General features: G+C 50.5%; 2 protein-coding genes across 4 annotated transcripts; both read right to left on the bottom strand.

The window, feature by feature from the left end:
* Positions 1–720: 720 nt before the first annotated feature.
* On the bottom strand, positions 721–10,934 carry Pigo (phosphatidylinositol glycan anchor biosynthesis class O). 3 transcript variants are annotated; one of them, XR_013110709.1, is made up of 12 exons: positions 10,797–10,934; positions 8,696–8,833; positions 7,501–8,012; positions 6,460–6,603; positions 6,156–6,279; positions 5,336–5,495; positions 4,665–4,847; positions 2,948–4,475; positions 2,295–2,501; positions 1,887–2,108; positions 1,218–1,288; positions 721–1,098 (listed from the first exon to the last, which is right to left on the bottom strand). XR_013110709.1 is itself a non-coding variant. In XM_076935128.1 (12 exons), the coding sequence occupies exons 2-12, from the start codon at positions 8,755–8,757 to the stop codon at positions 969–971; spliced, it is 3,339 nt and encodes a 1,112-aa protein (XP_076791243.1). In that variant the 5' UTR covers positions 8,758–8,833; positions 10,797–10,934; the 3' UTR covers positions 721–968. The 3 variants fall into 3 exon arrangements, 2 of the variants coding, with proteins under 2 accessions (XP_076791243.1, XP_076791244.1); XM_076935128.1 differs by having other exon boundaries at positions 1,887–2,104; XM_076935129.1 differs by lacking the exon at positions 10,797–10,934 and having other exon boundaries at positions 1,887–2,104; positions 8,098–8,703.
* On the bottom strand, positions 10,877–14,320 carry Stoml2 (stomatin like 2). Its single transcript, XM_034503881.2, has 10 exons — positions 14,163–14,320; positions 13,798–13,935; positions 13,235–13,334; positions 13,042–13,100; positions 12,852–12,953; positions 12,574–12,708; positions 12,302–12,446; positions 12,070–12,149; positions 11,738–11,866; positions 10,877–11,145 (listed from the first exon to the last, which is right to left on the bottom strand). Exons 1-10 carry the CDS (start codon positions 14,205–14,207, stop codon positions 11,017–11,019), a joined length of 1,062 nt encoding a protein of 353 aa, XP_034359772.1. The 5' UTR covers positions 14,208–14,320; the 3' UTR covers positions 10,877–11,016.
* Positions 14,321–15,021: the final 701 nt, after the last annotated feature.

Here is a 15,021-nt window from a genome sequence, read left to right as displayed (position 1 = left end):
CAAACCTCAAACACAGTCCCAGCCCTTCTCTCCAGAGCCTCTTCCCACCTCCACCGATGGACATTTCCAGGACACCCTCACACGTTAAATCTGACATGTGAGTGGTCAGTTGGAGATGCACAGGATGGACATAGAAGAAAATCATTAGCCAGGCGTGGTGACACACACCTCTATTCTGGGAGGCAGAGGCAGGTGGATCTCTGTGAGTTCAAGGCTAGCTTAGTCTACATCCAGAGTTCCAAGCCAGCTAGAGCTTACATAGTGAGATCGTTTTCAAAAAAGGAGAAGCATGCCATTCCATTTTGGCTTTAACTTGGGAATAATCAATAGGCGAAAAGATGCAATAAAGGTGGCGCAGGCTGAAAACCTAGAGAGAGGCTTCTGCAGTTGTGAACTGAAAGGGTACCAGGGGAAGAAACAGTGCTTTAAACTGTGTGCGAGAAACATGTTCTATGTGTGTTCAAACATGTCTGTGTGCTTCATGATGCCGGGCTTATCTTCCCTGCTATCAGTTAAAGCACAGAATGACCAAAACCAAACAAGGCAGAGGGCGGGACAAATGGGATAACTAGAACAGTTTGGAAAGAGGTCAGTGACTCCAGACAACCTCTTGCCAAAGAGTTCTCTGGTACAGGAAGCCCTGCTTAAGACAACACATCTGCTCATGCCTGCTGAGAGGACTGACCTGGAGAGCACCCCCACAGATCTTAAACACACACAAACATTCACATTGTTCTTTTATTCCACTTTGGTGACTGCCCCTGTTGTCTGTCAGATGCATCCAACTCAGGAGGCTAGGGCTCAGGCTCCAGGTGAGTCTCAGTTAGAAAATAATAAAGTCCCAGAGTTTACAGGGTGGTGTAAGAGATGTGTCGGAGTCTCTTGCAGAATATCCAGCACCAGTACAGGTCAGGCCGGATTAGTCCCCAGCTCTCTCCATGGCCAGGTGCCAATATGCACAGCCTGGGCTACCTCTGTTGGGCCAGAACTAGTTTTTTGAACCAGGAACTCACAGCGCCATCCACTCGCATCACCAATGCTATGCCCAGGAGAAGTCCCACACTGCTCACGATGAAACCTATGGCTTCAAAAATGAACCTGTGGAGAAAGGTTGGGTGTTTTAGGACACAGACAATAGGACTAGTGCCTTTCTTTAAAGAGGCAAAACACTGTCCACCTAGGACATCCATAGTTTCCTTCCAAGCCAACCCACTTACTTGGGAGCAAACACCTTCCAGACCATAAGATGCCTGCGGAGGATGGAAGCTGCCAAGGCACAAGCGAGAATCTGAGGAAAGAGAGGAGGGGGAGTTACTCTTGAGGAAGCAAGGCAAAGGAGGAATTGTTATAGAGCCTGGCAAGAGATAAGAGAAGGAGGAGGAAGAGGAAGAGGAGGAATAGAAGGAAGAAGAGGAGGAGGAAGAACAGGAGGGGAACAATGGATGCCACTGGAAACACCTGGCATGGGAGTCAGGAAACCCAGTGCTTGTCCTGGTCCAAGCCCTGACGCATGTGAAGGCAGGTCACTGCCCATCTGTAATGCTGACATTCAGACTCTGTCCTCTAGCACAGAAGACGGCAGTAACACACCTTCTGCCTCTGGACCACAGTTTAGAAAAGAATCCCAGCCATAACCCTGGTTTTTCCAGTATCTGTAATGTAACTAACAGGGCCCAGAGCTACACTACAGAATACAAATGATCCAGGACTGGAATAAGAAAACCCAGGCCAGGTCTCAAATCTGCCATGTGAGGTCTCTTTGAGCAATCGCTTCATTTTGCTGGACCTCCAGCAAGGATCTTTCCCAATGTATTGGAAACTTAGGAAAAGTGTAGAGCGCAGGCTTGGGGAAGGGTCGCCAGCTCTACCGTCTCCCCTGCACCCACCTGAGCTCCAAGGATAAAGAGGTACTTGAGGCCCAGCTGCAACAGGGCTGCATTGAAGTGATGTGGAGCGTCCCGGAGGCGCATCTCCATCAGTGGCTCCTCTTGCTCTTCCTCGGGCCTGACTCTGGCCTCAGACTCACTTCCCAAGAGTGGCTGCCTCCTCTTTGGCCCTTGATGCTCACACAGGAAGGGCCAGAGCAGGAGCAGTGGGCAACCTACTGCCTCCGGGGAGGACAGGGTTAACATCAAGGGAGGATCTTGGGGCCAGTCCACCCTGGTCCCCAACCACCCTGGGTGGCTTAGGCTGCAAAGAGCCAGCAACTTTTCCCCTCCCGAGCCAACGTTCTCCTTTCTTCCCACAATGCTCCGGGAGTAAACAGAAGTCAGACAGGGAAAGCAGAGAGGTACCTGCAAAGAGGAGGTGAGAGGCAAAGGTGTTAGCGCCCACGAGTAAGGCAGGCAACCAAGTAGAAGAGCCATGGCCGTCTGGGAAGCCCACGAAGGCTGCGTGCCAATGGATGGCTGAAAAGACAGGCTGGTGGCCCGTGGAGTAGAAGGTCTGGGTAGCCAAAAGGACCCAAGCTGACACTGCCTGCCACAGCACAGGAAAAGGACCTAAAAGACAAGATAAACATCTTTACAATTCCATCCCATTCCCCAGCTGACAGCCGGCTGTGCCGGGACCATCCACGCCCAGGACTTGAGCGCCTTGTACACGGTCACCTGCTACCCCAAGCTTCCCCACAGCCAACACTACTGCTCTAATTCCCTCACTACTGTAAATCATAGCACAACACCAGCACTCAATGTCTTTCTCACAAAGAGCTCACTCTGTGATAACACATTCACAACGTATCACTTTTGTAACTGAAACAATCAAGGAACAAGCTCACGGAGAGACAGCATTTCTCCAAGAAATGAGCCCTACTGGGGGGAGGGGGGCTAGCATGGTGAAGAAGGCAGATAAGGGAAGTTATTCCCAACTGGAAGGACAGGCGACCCTCTGTCAGGGTGAGAAACCACTTCCTAAGACCAGATGCCTCAGGGAGGTCTGTATTTACCAGGGCCGGCGACTGGTGTCCCAGCAGCGAGCAGATGCAGGAGCAGGAAGCTCTGCAGAAACAGGAGCAGGAACACTATGCTGATGCGCTCTACATGCAACAGCAGAAGCGGGAAGGCCAAGAGGATGAGGGCTGTGACCATAGCAGCTGAGTAGACACTTCCCAACTGATACGCAGCCACGGTTATGGGACCCTGAGCTTTCGTCCTCTCCAGACGGCCCTGGAGCTCCTCCTGCATGTGGCGGTAGATTTGTGGGACCACATAATCTAGGTCAGCCTGAGAAGTAGGGGGACCTGAGAAGGGAGTGAGGATAGTCCTGGTCCTTGAAGTAGCAGGCCCAGCCTTCACCAGCACTGTCACAGGCCTCCATAGCAGCAGCATGAGCCCGGAGGCAGCCAGCCCCATCACAGCCCGAGGCAGCACAGCTGATGCCCCGGCAACCAGGGCCCGGAGGCGTGGTGGTGCTTCCTCTGCTCCTGACGCCAGTGCCCAGTAGGCTGCCGTGCCCAGTACCATGAGAGGCAAACCCCAGCGCACAAAGAGCACAGGGGGCTCAGGACTCTTGAGATTACCATAGCGGCGAAGCCACAAGCGCACGACGATTAACAGGGCCACCAGTGCCCCCACGCAAGCTCCATACCACAAATTCTTGGCTTGACCTCCTACCATAGATGCCAGAGGACTCAGCCAGGGAGAGGAGCGACAAGCAGGTGTCTCTTCAGGGCAGCGGTGAAAAAGCCCGGCTAGCCTTGTAAACAAAAGCAACCCAATTCCAAGCCACAGGGCGTGTGTGCCACTGTGCCGTGGGGGCGCTGTCGGGGCAGAAGAACCAAGGCGGGATGCTGTGAGCAGTTTGGGCGGCAGTAGCCGACCCTCCCAGTGAAGCTGAGCAACCAGGAAGAGAATGAGAGAGCCCAGCAGGAAGGGGGTGGCCCTGGCCTCAGCTACAACAAAGCTGTCAGAGAAGAAGGTGGCCAAGCGGATGAGCAGTAGAGCTAGGACAGGTCTAGGGACAGGAAGTAGGGGAGCCAGGGGCCTCTTAGACCCCCAGCTAACCCAGGCTTTCCACAGAAAGGGGAGGAGTGAACCGGCTGCAGCCACAGCCCCCAGAACCACTGAGTCTAGCTTTGACCCAGTAGTTACAGAGACTCCAGCATAGAGTATGGTCCAAGTTAGGCCCCAGGCTACAGGTATTAGCAGTAGTGGGCGGAAGAGAAAGCCTGGGGCTATTGCCAACTGGCATGCAAGCAGGCAGAGAAGGCAGGCAGCAGCCAAGAGAGCAGCACCCCCTGCCATCCGGACCAGAGAGAAGCGGGCCCAAGACTCGATGCATAGGGCCCGCGCTCCCCGCAGGAACTGCTGGAACTCAGCGGTCAGCGTGCTCAGCGCAGCCTCAGCCGCTTCCGGGTCCTGCAGAAGGTGCTGGTAACGCGCAGAGGCCTTGGAGAAGAGCTTCTGCAGCCGACCGAGCTCTTTAACTTGGAGATCCTGTGTCGAAGCTGAGTAGGTGTGAAGAAACCGGGACACCTGGCAGAGAAGGCCAGAGATACAAACCGGGCGGAGGTAAGCACAGGTGTTACATGAGGGAGGTGTCTGGAAACGTGGGGCTCGAATTCTGTCCACGATGGAGAAGGAAAAGCTAACGGAAGAACAAAGACAATGGGGTCGTGTTTGTCCTTGTGCTCTGTTACCCAGAAGTCTAGTCCTCCAACCTACCTGCTGGGCATTGATGTGGAGAGCCGAGACTTGGGCCAGAGCAGAGGAGTAAGGATGGGAGGAGTCACCGCCACCTGAGAACAGCTCAGCCATCACTTCCCCAGTGTTCCCAAATGGGATGGGCAGGCCTAGAAGCAGGGCAAGCGTGGGCACGAGGCTGACCTGAGGAATAACCTCTGGCTCCTAGAAGGAAAGGTCAAGTGTCAACGGCCTCACCAGGCCTCGGTAAGACCAGTGCGAGGGAGTGTCTGGAGCAATGGCTCAGCGGGTGACAGCATTTGCTGCATAAGGACCTAAGTGTGGATCACTGAATCCTTGTAAATAGAGCTGGGTGTGACTGTGCGTGCCTATAGCTTAGTGCCACAGTGGGCAGACGCAGGAGGATTTCTGGCCTCCAGGCTAGCTCCAGGTTCAGTGAGGGACAGTGTTTCAGTATAAGGTGGAGAGTGCTGGAGCATAACACCAATATCCTCTGCCTCCTTGTGCGTGCACGTGCACACACACAAACACACACACAAGTGTGCATACCAGCACACACATGTGCAATTACTTCATACATACATCACACAGATGAAAATAAATGAGAGTCAGGACCAGATCATGGCTTGGGGAGCGTACAATAAGGGGATCACAATATAGGGAGACCAGAAGAGGTGCAACCCAGGCCTTACCTCGGGTGGGACACTAGGGAAGAGGGCTGTGGGGCTGTACAGGAAAAGTGCAGCTGACACCTCCAGCTCACTGTCCCCTCCATGGTCCCCATTCATGGTCATCCCATGGTCACCAGCTACCACCAGAAGTGTGTCATTATCCAGGCGTTCTATCAGTCCCCTGGGGGTCAAGAAATGTGTCAGAGGGCAGGGAGAAATAAAGATTCTCAGGGGCCCATTTACTCCTACCATTAACTTCCATTACCAGAGTCTAAACTTCCAACACAAAGACACCTCTTCAGCCATAACCCTGCAGCCCAGAGCTACACACCCACTTATTCAAAATGGATGGTGTCCCTAGGTTTTTGGGAAAAAGTCTATATAAAGTATTTCAGAGCTGCTGGACAGTGGAGGACAGTGGAGGCACATGCCCTTAATTCCAGCACTCAGAGTCTGAGGCAGGTGAATCTCTGAGTTTGAAGCCAGTCTAGTCTACAAAGTGAGTTCCAGGACAGCCAAGGATTCACAGAGAAACCCTGTCTCAAAAAACAGGAAAAAAAAAAATCAGAGTCAGGCACAGTGAATGCCTTTAATCCCAATATTGGGAAGCAGAGGCAGGTGGATCTCTTTGAGTTTGAGTCCAGCCTGGTCTGGTTTATGCAAGTTCCTGGTCAGCCAAAGCTACTTATGAGACCCTATCTCAAAATACATACATACATACATACATACATACATACATAGAATTCATCCAGGCTCCACATAGGATTTTTTCCCTCATGGAATCCTATGTCCTGAGATTCTCAAATACAAACCACTCCCCAAGCCAGCACCCCACACTCACTGTATCACCTGGTCCATCTGGCTAAGTTTCTTGGCCATTTCAGGGTGGTGAGGGCCATGCTTGTGACCACAATGATCCACACCCAGGAAGTGAGCGATCAGCACATCCCACACGCCACTGTCCACTGTGGAGGGAAGAACACTGAGCACAGGGCAGGAAAGCCCACGCCTCACCCTGGGCAGGGGTGACATTCCTCTACGCCCAGCAGTACAAGCTGAGGCTGCCGTACCCAGAGTCTGCAGACTAAAGGAACCCTCCCCAGCTCCTGGGGTCAGTGAGGGACTGAGTGATCTTTCTCACTCACTGGTAGGATAGAGGTGTTCTAAGATGCCATTATCCACTGTGTGTAGGTCTCTGACATTGAAGGATGAGAAGAAGAAAGCTTGTGAAAATGCTCCGGGGAAAAGGTCTTTCCAGGTATCATCTCCCATGAAGACTATGCGCCTTCCTGTAGAGACAAGAGGGAAATCAGAGCATATCTTGTTCATGTGAGGAGCAGACAGGGGAAAATATAAGAGAAGACTTATATCAAAAGACAGAAATCAAAAAACAAAAAAAAACAACGGGCAGGTGAGACAGCTCAGTGGGTGAAAGAGCTTGCCACCAAGCCTGACAACTTGAGTTCAACACTCAGCACCCACAGGGTGGAAAAGAGAAAATCAACTTCCAAAGTTGTCTTCTCACCTCCCTAAGTGTACAATGTCATTTGCGCTCGCTCACACCCATACGCTGTGTGTGTGTGTGTACATATCCAATAGGAATCCCAACCACACATCCCAAAGCACAGGCATTCTTTCAGCATCAACTAAAATTTCCCACCAAGCTTTCTCTGCTAATCACATTCCCTCTAGACCTGTTATTCCCAGTCCTACAAAATGCTATCCTACTGCTCCCTCCCTAGGGTATCTGCTGACACGTATGTATGTCTGTTTTGAGACAGGTCTCACTCTACAGACTAGGCTAATCTGGAACTCAGAGATCCTCTTGCCTCTGCCTCTTGAGTGCTGGAATTAAAGACACATGCACCATGCGCTGCCCTTGACCTGTTCTCTTCATAAGCAGTGAGTGAACACAACTTGGATCCCCCTGCTCTTTTCTCCATCCTTGTAAGTTCCTGTCTTCATCTCTTCCTTAATTGGATGCTCCCAAGAGTTAAAATCTACATTTTGTGCAAATTATTAGCTTCACCGAGGACAAAAATTCTAGGCCTTTCCACAAGCAAGGTCCAATCTATTTCTATTACCAGTTTCCCCACACCATAGCCAAATATACAGCTCGGTACCCGAAGTTCTGGCTTCCTAACTTCTAAAGGCCCGGAGGCGGCTCCAAAGGGGCACATACTGACCTGCACTGGAGAGCTGCGTGATGAGGTTATCTTCCACTATAGCGTGGCTGGCAAAGTTACTGCCAGCATCAATAAAAGTAGGCAGTGAGCCAGTGGTGAGAGCCTTTAGACGCTGCATGGTGGTTGTGGGGGGATCCACCTGGGATCGGTACAGCCGGGCATGGTGGGGTTGAATCTCTAAGATCCTCTGTAAGGAACCTAGTTTTCCCAGAAAAGGCACGGAGACAGGAGGTTCCCCAGGCACATGTGAGCGCTGAGGCTGGGCAAAGTCAAATCGCAGAGCATCTATCAGCACCAAAACAACCCTGGAGAACCGGGAAGGCATCCAGCAGGCCCCAGGCTTTCCTTGACTTCCCCATGGCAGAGAACCAGGGCCTGGGAGCTCTTGGCAGCTGCTTTGATTGGTGAGCTCCAAACGGGTGAGAAGGAAGCCACTAGTGAAGAGTGCAATGCCAGCGTAGAAAAGAAAACAGACCCAGGCTAAGAAGAGCAGCACAGAGACCTTCTGCATCCTGGTAGAGAAGAGAATGTTCATTGTGGTGTGAAGAAACTATGGACATTTTGGCCCTCAAAACAATGCCAACAACAATCACTTACTGCTATAAACTTCAGGACATAATAGCTAACTCATTCCAGCTGTTTCTACCAGTTATACCATCTGAGGGAGAGAGGCTGAAACTATGGATCTCAACTGGGAGCCCAGGCTACACCTACGGACTCAGGCTCTGGAGGGTGAGCACAGGAACCTGTGCATATCCAACCAGGAGATCTAATAGTGTCAAACTATAGTCTATTCCAAACGGTAGGTAGATTGTTCTCTGACAGTCCATTTCAATGACTCTTCGGACCATCTCAACATTCCCAGGGTGGCAAATTGACAGCAACCACAGATAACTGGATTAAGTAAACGGCGCCGCCTGGTGGGGATCGAGGAGACGACGGGGAGGAGTCTTGCTCCGCTTCCGGGCGGCCAGGCTCAATAAAAAAACCTGAGGAACGACGTCCCCAGAAACCCTGGTATAAAGCCCATTGAGCTATGCTGGGATCCAGAAGTCCCGGCAGCTCTGTCTCCTCCGGTGGGAACCCGGCCTACGCCTGGACATGCTCACTCTGATGCTGGGCAACCCGGCAGCAAGCTGAGACACCAGTACTAGGGGTGACGGTAATAAAGGATTCTCGGGAGACCTTGGCTCACCTGGATCCGCGCCCGGAAGTGCAGCGGCAGTGCTTGCAGTCTGGCACCACAGAGGTGTGCATGCCTGACAGAGCGCCCTACCAGGAGATTTGTCGCCACCTGCCGGCACCAGCGGGGAAGTTCGACAAGGAACCTGGTCTGAAAAGTTTGATAGGAGATTCAGTAACTCATAAACAGGGGCAAGGTACTAGTCTAAGAGAGGGGGAGGATGACTGGGTGTGTACAGAAACATGAAAGAATAAAAGCTCAGGGACCACTGTCCATATTTTAAAAATATGCATTTATTTATGTTTATACCAAATGCACTTAGTGCTACAATTGCTTTTAGCCAATAAGCCATCTCTTGAGGATTCACTGTCCATTTTTGTTTGTTTTTCAACTCAAGGTCTGGGTGCTTGGAACTAAACTTTGGTCTTCAGCAAGAGCAGTACATGCTCTTCATCACTGAGCCATCTTTCCAGCCCCATGCCTCAAGTTCTTACTGCTGTCATTTCCCTACCATGATGGACTGTAACGTGAAATTGTTTGCTAACTCTTTTAGATGTTTTTGTCAAGAGCATTTTATTACAGTAACAAAAAAGACAATCTAAGACACCAAGATAAATTAAAATGTGTCTTTAAAAATACAACTAAATAAAAACCTGTATATGACAGGTGGTAGTTAACAAACACTTCTAATCCCAGTTGGCAGTTTGCTTAGCATGCACAAAAACCTGGGCTAACCCAGCAATCTTTAGCACTCTAGAAAACCTGGTACAGTCATGCACATCTGAAATGTGTGCGCTTAGGAGGCAGAGGCAGGAAGAACAATCAAGACCATCCTGACTCCATAGCTAGTCTGGGGCCAGCCTGGGATACAAGAGACACTGTTTCAGAAACAGTAACTAACTAAAAACCTAAGATCAGTGTGGCACTCGCCTTTAATCCCAGCACTCTGGAGCCAGAGGGAGGTGGAGCTGAGTTCTAGCCTGGTTAACAAAGCTAGTTCTAGCCAAGGCTATACAATTTGCCACCCTGGGAATGTTGAGATAGTCTTGAAAAACCAAAACAAACAACCAAACAAAAACCCAGAAAATAACCCCAAAGTCCCAAACATAAAATGGGTAAGCTGGCTGAGTATGGTGGCACTTGGGAGGTGAAGGCAGGTTATACCACATGTATATGACCAGGCTGGGCTACACACTAAGACCCTAGCTCTAGAAAACAATAAAATGAGTTATCTGTATGGTATGAGTTGTATCTCAGTAGGAAAAAACTACCTTTCTTTTGTCTTCTTAGTAAATGGGGGCACCTACCTATAGGGGTCCTACAAATTCACACTCAAGTTCCTCTTTCCCCTTTAAATACATGCTGCTTTTTTGCTTCTGGTAACGGTCCCAGGCACAGCAGTTTCCTTGCTCTTGTGTTTATAAGGCAGATATGGTCTGCCTCTGGGCACCTGTCAACCCTGGACACCTTCATGTCTAGATACCAAATGGGTCCCTCTTCTCTCCTCCATCTCCAAGCTCAAGTATCATTTTCAGCGAGGTTTCCTGGAACTCTCAGCTTGTATTAGTCCCCTCACCAGAGCATGTGACTTAAAGCCCAACTCGGGGCATTTGATTGCACAGCCAGAGGCTTTCCCCATGGAGCCACCTTTCCAGCCCTGTCTGACATTCTATCACTCTCTGCTTCCGTGTGTTCCCAACCTGACCATGATTCTGCGAAAGCAGACACCTCTGGGATTCAATTTTGTTGTTGCCCCTTTGAGACAGGGTCTAAGTACTTCAAGTTGGTCTTGATCTCACAATCCTGCTAGGTCTGCATCGCCATGGCCATCTCTCACCTCCTTTTGTAAACCCTAGTCAATATCTTAATATTGTACACCCTCAGCCCTTTAAGACCGCCAAACTACCAGGCAGTCCAAAATGCCAAGGCAGTCCTCTTTCCTGTGTGTCCCCAAACACCTGCACCGCTTAGCAGGAGGAGCAACACGCTGCAGCTAGCAGTTCAGCAGACACAGGTTTAATCCCCACACAGCAAAGTTTGCTCTTGAAGACAGAATGACTTCACTTCACATGAAATTAATCCTTATCATGGAGAATCAATTCCTCAGACCTACCTGGACTGAAGGGTGGGAGTGGACTTCCAAAGAAAACCCGAGTGATTTTCCTAACTTCATCCCCCAATCAAAGAGGACAGTTTCCGATTTGCCACTGGTGAGTTTATTACATGATTATTAAGTTCAAATAAAAAAATAAAAACTAAAATTTGGTCGGGAGGCTGGAGCCAGAATCTGAGCAGTGCTCCCAGTCCCTGGACTCCCGGCCAGGTCGTCTCTACTAACTGAGTTTGACTCTGCCCAGTTCTTCAATACTTGTATCTGCAGCCTGGACATCTCTTCTGCTCTCGCTGGAGTTCTGGGCTCCGGGTACTGAGGCTTTGGTGAGAGCCCCATAGACACCCATGGCCTGAGGAGAAGGACAAGAGAGAAAGGGCTGTAAGGACACTCTGCAGCTTTGTCCCAAACCACGCAAAGGGGCTGCTCAACTCTTCCTTTCTTTTTTGAGACAGGGTTTCTCTGTGTAGTCCTAGCTGTCCTAGAACTTTCTCTATGTAGACCAGGGTGGCCTCGAACTCACAAAACTTCACTTGCCTGTGCCTCTGGATTAAAGTTATGTGCTACCAACACCTGGCTTTAGCTTTTCTTTTTCTTTATCACTGTTCTTCTTCTCTTTCTTTTCTTTTCTTTTCTTTTCTTTTCCTTTCTCTTTTTTGAGACAAGGTTGCATTATGGAGCCTAAGTGGCCTCTAACTTGTGAGCTTCCTACATCTCCCCCTGTGCGCTGGTATTACAGGCATGCACCATCATACCCAGCCCCTTGGTTTTCCTTCCCTTCAAACCTCAGTTTTCTAAGCCTTGCAAACAATTCTAAGAATCTTACAAACCATCAAAGCAGGGCCACTCACAGCCCTAACACAGGCATCTGCAGGAGTTAATGGAAACCTTCATTCTTGGCTCCTGACACCGTTATTGTATGCTTATCTTCAAAGAGCTCTAACCTGAGCCACCATGCTCGTGACATCGCTGGGATTGGAGGGCAGCAGGACTGTGTTGGAATCCTTGGCCAGTTTGGAGAATGCACTGACGTACTGCTCAGCCACAGTCAGCGAGGCTGCTGCATCTCCATTCTATAGCCACAGTGGATAGAAACCAGGGGGCAGAGAGTCAGGGAGAGAAGAGAAAGGTTACATTTCTGGGAAAGGGCTATACAAATCCTAGCACAAAGCCCACGTAATCTAGCTTAATGGAGCCACAGGAACTCCCCACAAAGACAGGAGAAGCCCTTCTACTGTCTGTTCCCACCCCCACCCCCATCCACCCAGCCTCTCACATGTTGAGTCAGAGCCCCAGCCAGAATCCGAATCGCTTCAGCTTTAGCCTTGGCTTTGGCCAGAACTGCACTGGCTTCTCCTAAAAGGAAAAAAAACAAAAACAAAAACAAAAACAAAAACACGGCAGTCTGACCCATGAAATCAGAGAAGCCCAAAGCTTCTGTCCCAGCCCTTACCTTTAAAGCCCAGAGCTTTGTTCCTCCCTCCGCCTCCACACGACCTGCTGCTCACCTGCCGCCTGATTTATCTGTTCAGCCTTCTCTGCTTCCGAGGCCAGAATTTGGGCCTGTTTCTTCCCCTCTGCCACATTGATAGCTGACTCTCGTGTCCCTTCAGACTCTAGAACTGTGGCCCGCTTCCGACGCTCTGCCTCTACCTGGAAGCCCCAATGACCTCCATCAAGAAGAAGCCAGGAGAAACTCTAACCAGGACTTAGAATTCTATCTACCACAATAGGGGACTGTAGTCCCAGTGGAACTGGAGTAACCAAAACCTTTCCCCACCTGCATCTGCATAGACTCTTTCACTCGGGGTGGCACATGGATATCCTTGATCTCATAGCGCAGGCATCGGATACCCCAACAGTCAGCAGCCTGGTTGATAGCATCCACAATGTTGGCATTCAGGGACTCGCGCTCCTACAGGAAGAGAAACGTGAGCGGCACAAGTCAATGTATCTATCAAGAGCCTAAACGGGGAAGGTCCCCGGCTGATCTTGTTCTCCAGATCAGATTTGACAGTGCGTACCCTTAAGCTCTTGCTCAGGCCTAGATCCGCTTACCCGAAAAACTTTGTCCAGAGAGAGTTTGCCAAGCTCTGATCTCATAGTCGTCTGAGCTAACTGGGTGACAGCATACTCAGGGTCTTCCACACCATAACTTGCCTGAAAGCACAGGTGTAGGATAAGAACCGAAGATGCAGGATTTTAAGGAGAGGCAATTCAGAAGACTAGATAAGGTCAGGGCAGATACCTTGTAAGGATCCATGATGCGCAGATAAAGGACTCCATCTATTTGTAGAGTGACATTGTCTGCAGGAGCAAACAGATGAGAAAGAGAGGTCAGGTAGGCCTCTAAGTCCCAACTAGTTCTTTCTCCTAAGCTCTGGATCTATAGCAAGCACACCCTAATGCACTTAGCACATCCGTCACCCCATCTCTCTCACCAAGAGTTACAGCTGACTGCTCAGGCACGTTGATAACAATTTCCTTGAGACTCTGCACGTACCGGATTCGGTCTAACACGGGGATGAGGACGTTCAAGCCCTGGGAAGAGGAGCCATAGATTCTCAGAAGAGTGAGGGTAATAAACTTGAAATCTAAACTAAGCCTGGAGTAAGTAATAAGTCATGTACAGAACATGGAAAAGCAATCACTCCTACCAAGACATGTCCTCAAAGGCTGAGGTGTCACTGGTAGGGAAACCTAAGAGTACAAAAATGGAAGACTAGGCCTCTCTGAATGTCAACAGAATGGAAGCCAGCAAGAACTGCTACCTTTAGGCAGACAGGGAGGCCTAAGAGTGTGGCAGCTCCAGGAATGAAGCCTGTGGGTTACTAGGGTAATAGGAAAGCAAGCAAACATGGATGGGACCGTTAGGAGACTGGGTTCTGGTAGAAGTGGTCCCTGCAGGTTAAAAGTGCAGACAGGCCCCAAGTAAGTCCCGTTCCCACATGAGTAAGCAATCAGGTGATTTGGTTGGTTGAAGGTGGGCATGAGAGGTTCTCACAGGTTCCAGGATCCGGTGGAATCGGCCCATTCGCTCCACCACCCAGGCCTCCTGCTGAGGCACAAACAGTATCACGGTGTTTCGGGGCAGTCCAGAGGAGGCGCGGCGCGGAACGCGGCCAGAAGCCTGCACGGAGCCCTGAAGAAAGACGAGAGTAGGCTGAGGACGCGCCGCGGAACCCTAAATTCCTCTCCGGAAGGCATCTCCCTAAATCTCGACCCCCAAGGATCCCCAGAGAATGACTCACGTGGGAACCATGACCTGTGACCCCAGTCCTTCCCCAAAGTTAGAATCCCACTCCTTCCCAGCTGAAGACCCAGGTGATCTCTGTCCCGAGCCTCTGAAGAAGATTGCCTCGTTCTCACCCTCAGCAAAAGGGCTCCAGTGCCCCGCGCCGCGCGCGCCAGCATTTCCCCACAGCTTCAGCGACCTCCGGAACCAACGAGAGGCGGAGCAGAGCGGCCTCTCGTGAAGCCTGAACCCGAGCCCTTCCTTCGGCAGTCCCACTCCGCCCGACGTACTTCCGGCGTCTTATCCCACCTTTTCCCCTGCCCCTACTAATCGGCGTGTGTCAAATCATTCCCTGGGAAACGTAGGCTTTGAAGAGAGAGCCCGAGAGTGCAAGTTTGCTCTAGTTGTCAAAAACTAAGAAGCTCCTGGACATTGTTGTAGAAATCGAGGCAATATTCTGTCTGCAAGTGGTACAGAAACATCGCCCACCAAATTCTGTACCCACAGCTGTGACTCAGTTTACCCTCCAGCTCGTGTATAACTGTCCTAATCTGTCACCATAACAATGGATTGGCGCTCAGTAGTTGCCCGTGGTTGCCATAGTGACATTCTTGGGTAGTCCTGCTGTTGTGCCCAGCTCTCCCACTGGGGACTGACCCCATTCCCGTTGTCATGGTAACTAGGAGGCCTAACTTTGCCTTACGATTGGGCGGAGATTTCTCTTTTTCCCAAGGCATCAACAACTCTTTTTCATTTGTTCTAAGCCCGAAACGGTCAAGCCTGATCGCCTTACACACAGAGGACAACAAAGAGCCTCAACCTTTCATTTTTTTGTCCGGAACATGTCACCTTGCTCAGGTCTCTGACACTCTCTCAATTACAAGCTTTAAGAGGCCTGTATTCTCCCCCTCCTCCTCTCCCTCTTCCTCGTTTTTACATATACGGACACTGAGGTTCTGTGGGCTTAAACTACAGAATCAGTGTAAGAATCCA

This window comes from Arvicanthis niloticus, chromosome 5 (assembly GCF_011762505.2).
Source record: "Arvicanthis niloticus isolate mArvNil1 chromosome 5, mArvNil1.pat.X, whole genome shotgun sequence".
Lineage (NCBI taxonomy): Eukaryota > Metazoa > Chordata > Mammalia > Rodentia > Muridae > Arvicanthis > Arvicanthis niloticus.
The sequence above is the reverse complement of the archived record's forward strand: the minus strand, read 5'-3'. Positions and strand labels throughout refer to the sequence as shown.

Excerpts from the sequence above, each read along its gene's own strand:
- Pigo (XM_076935128.1), bottom strand. The coding sequence starts at position 8,757 with ATGCACACCTCTGTGGTGCCAGACTGCAAGCACTGCCGCTGCACTTCC. Across the intron at positions 5,496-6,155 it reads CAGATGGACCAGGTGATACA|GGGACTGATAGAACGCCTGG; the intron begins GTGAGTGTGGGG and ends CTTGACCCCCAG. Across the intron at positions 4,476-4,664 it reads TCCACATCAATGCCCAGCAG|GTGTCCCGGTTTCTTCACAC; the intron begins GTAGGTTGGAGG and ends CTTCTCTGCCAG.
- Stoml2 (XM_034503881.2), bottom strand. The coding sequence starts at position 14,207 with ATGCTGGCGCGCGCGGCGCGGGGCACTGGAGCCCTTTTGCTGAGG. Across the intron at positions 13,101-13,234 it reads GCAGTCAGCTGTAACTCTTG|ACAATGTCACTCTACAAATA; the intron begins GTGAGAGAGATG and ends TTGCTCCTGCAG. Across the intron at positions 11,146-11,737 it reads TCACGAGCATGGTGGCTCAG|GCCATGGGTGTCTATGGGGC; the intron begins GTTAGAGCTCTT and ends CCTTCTCCTCAG.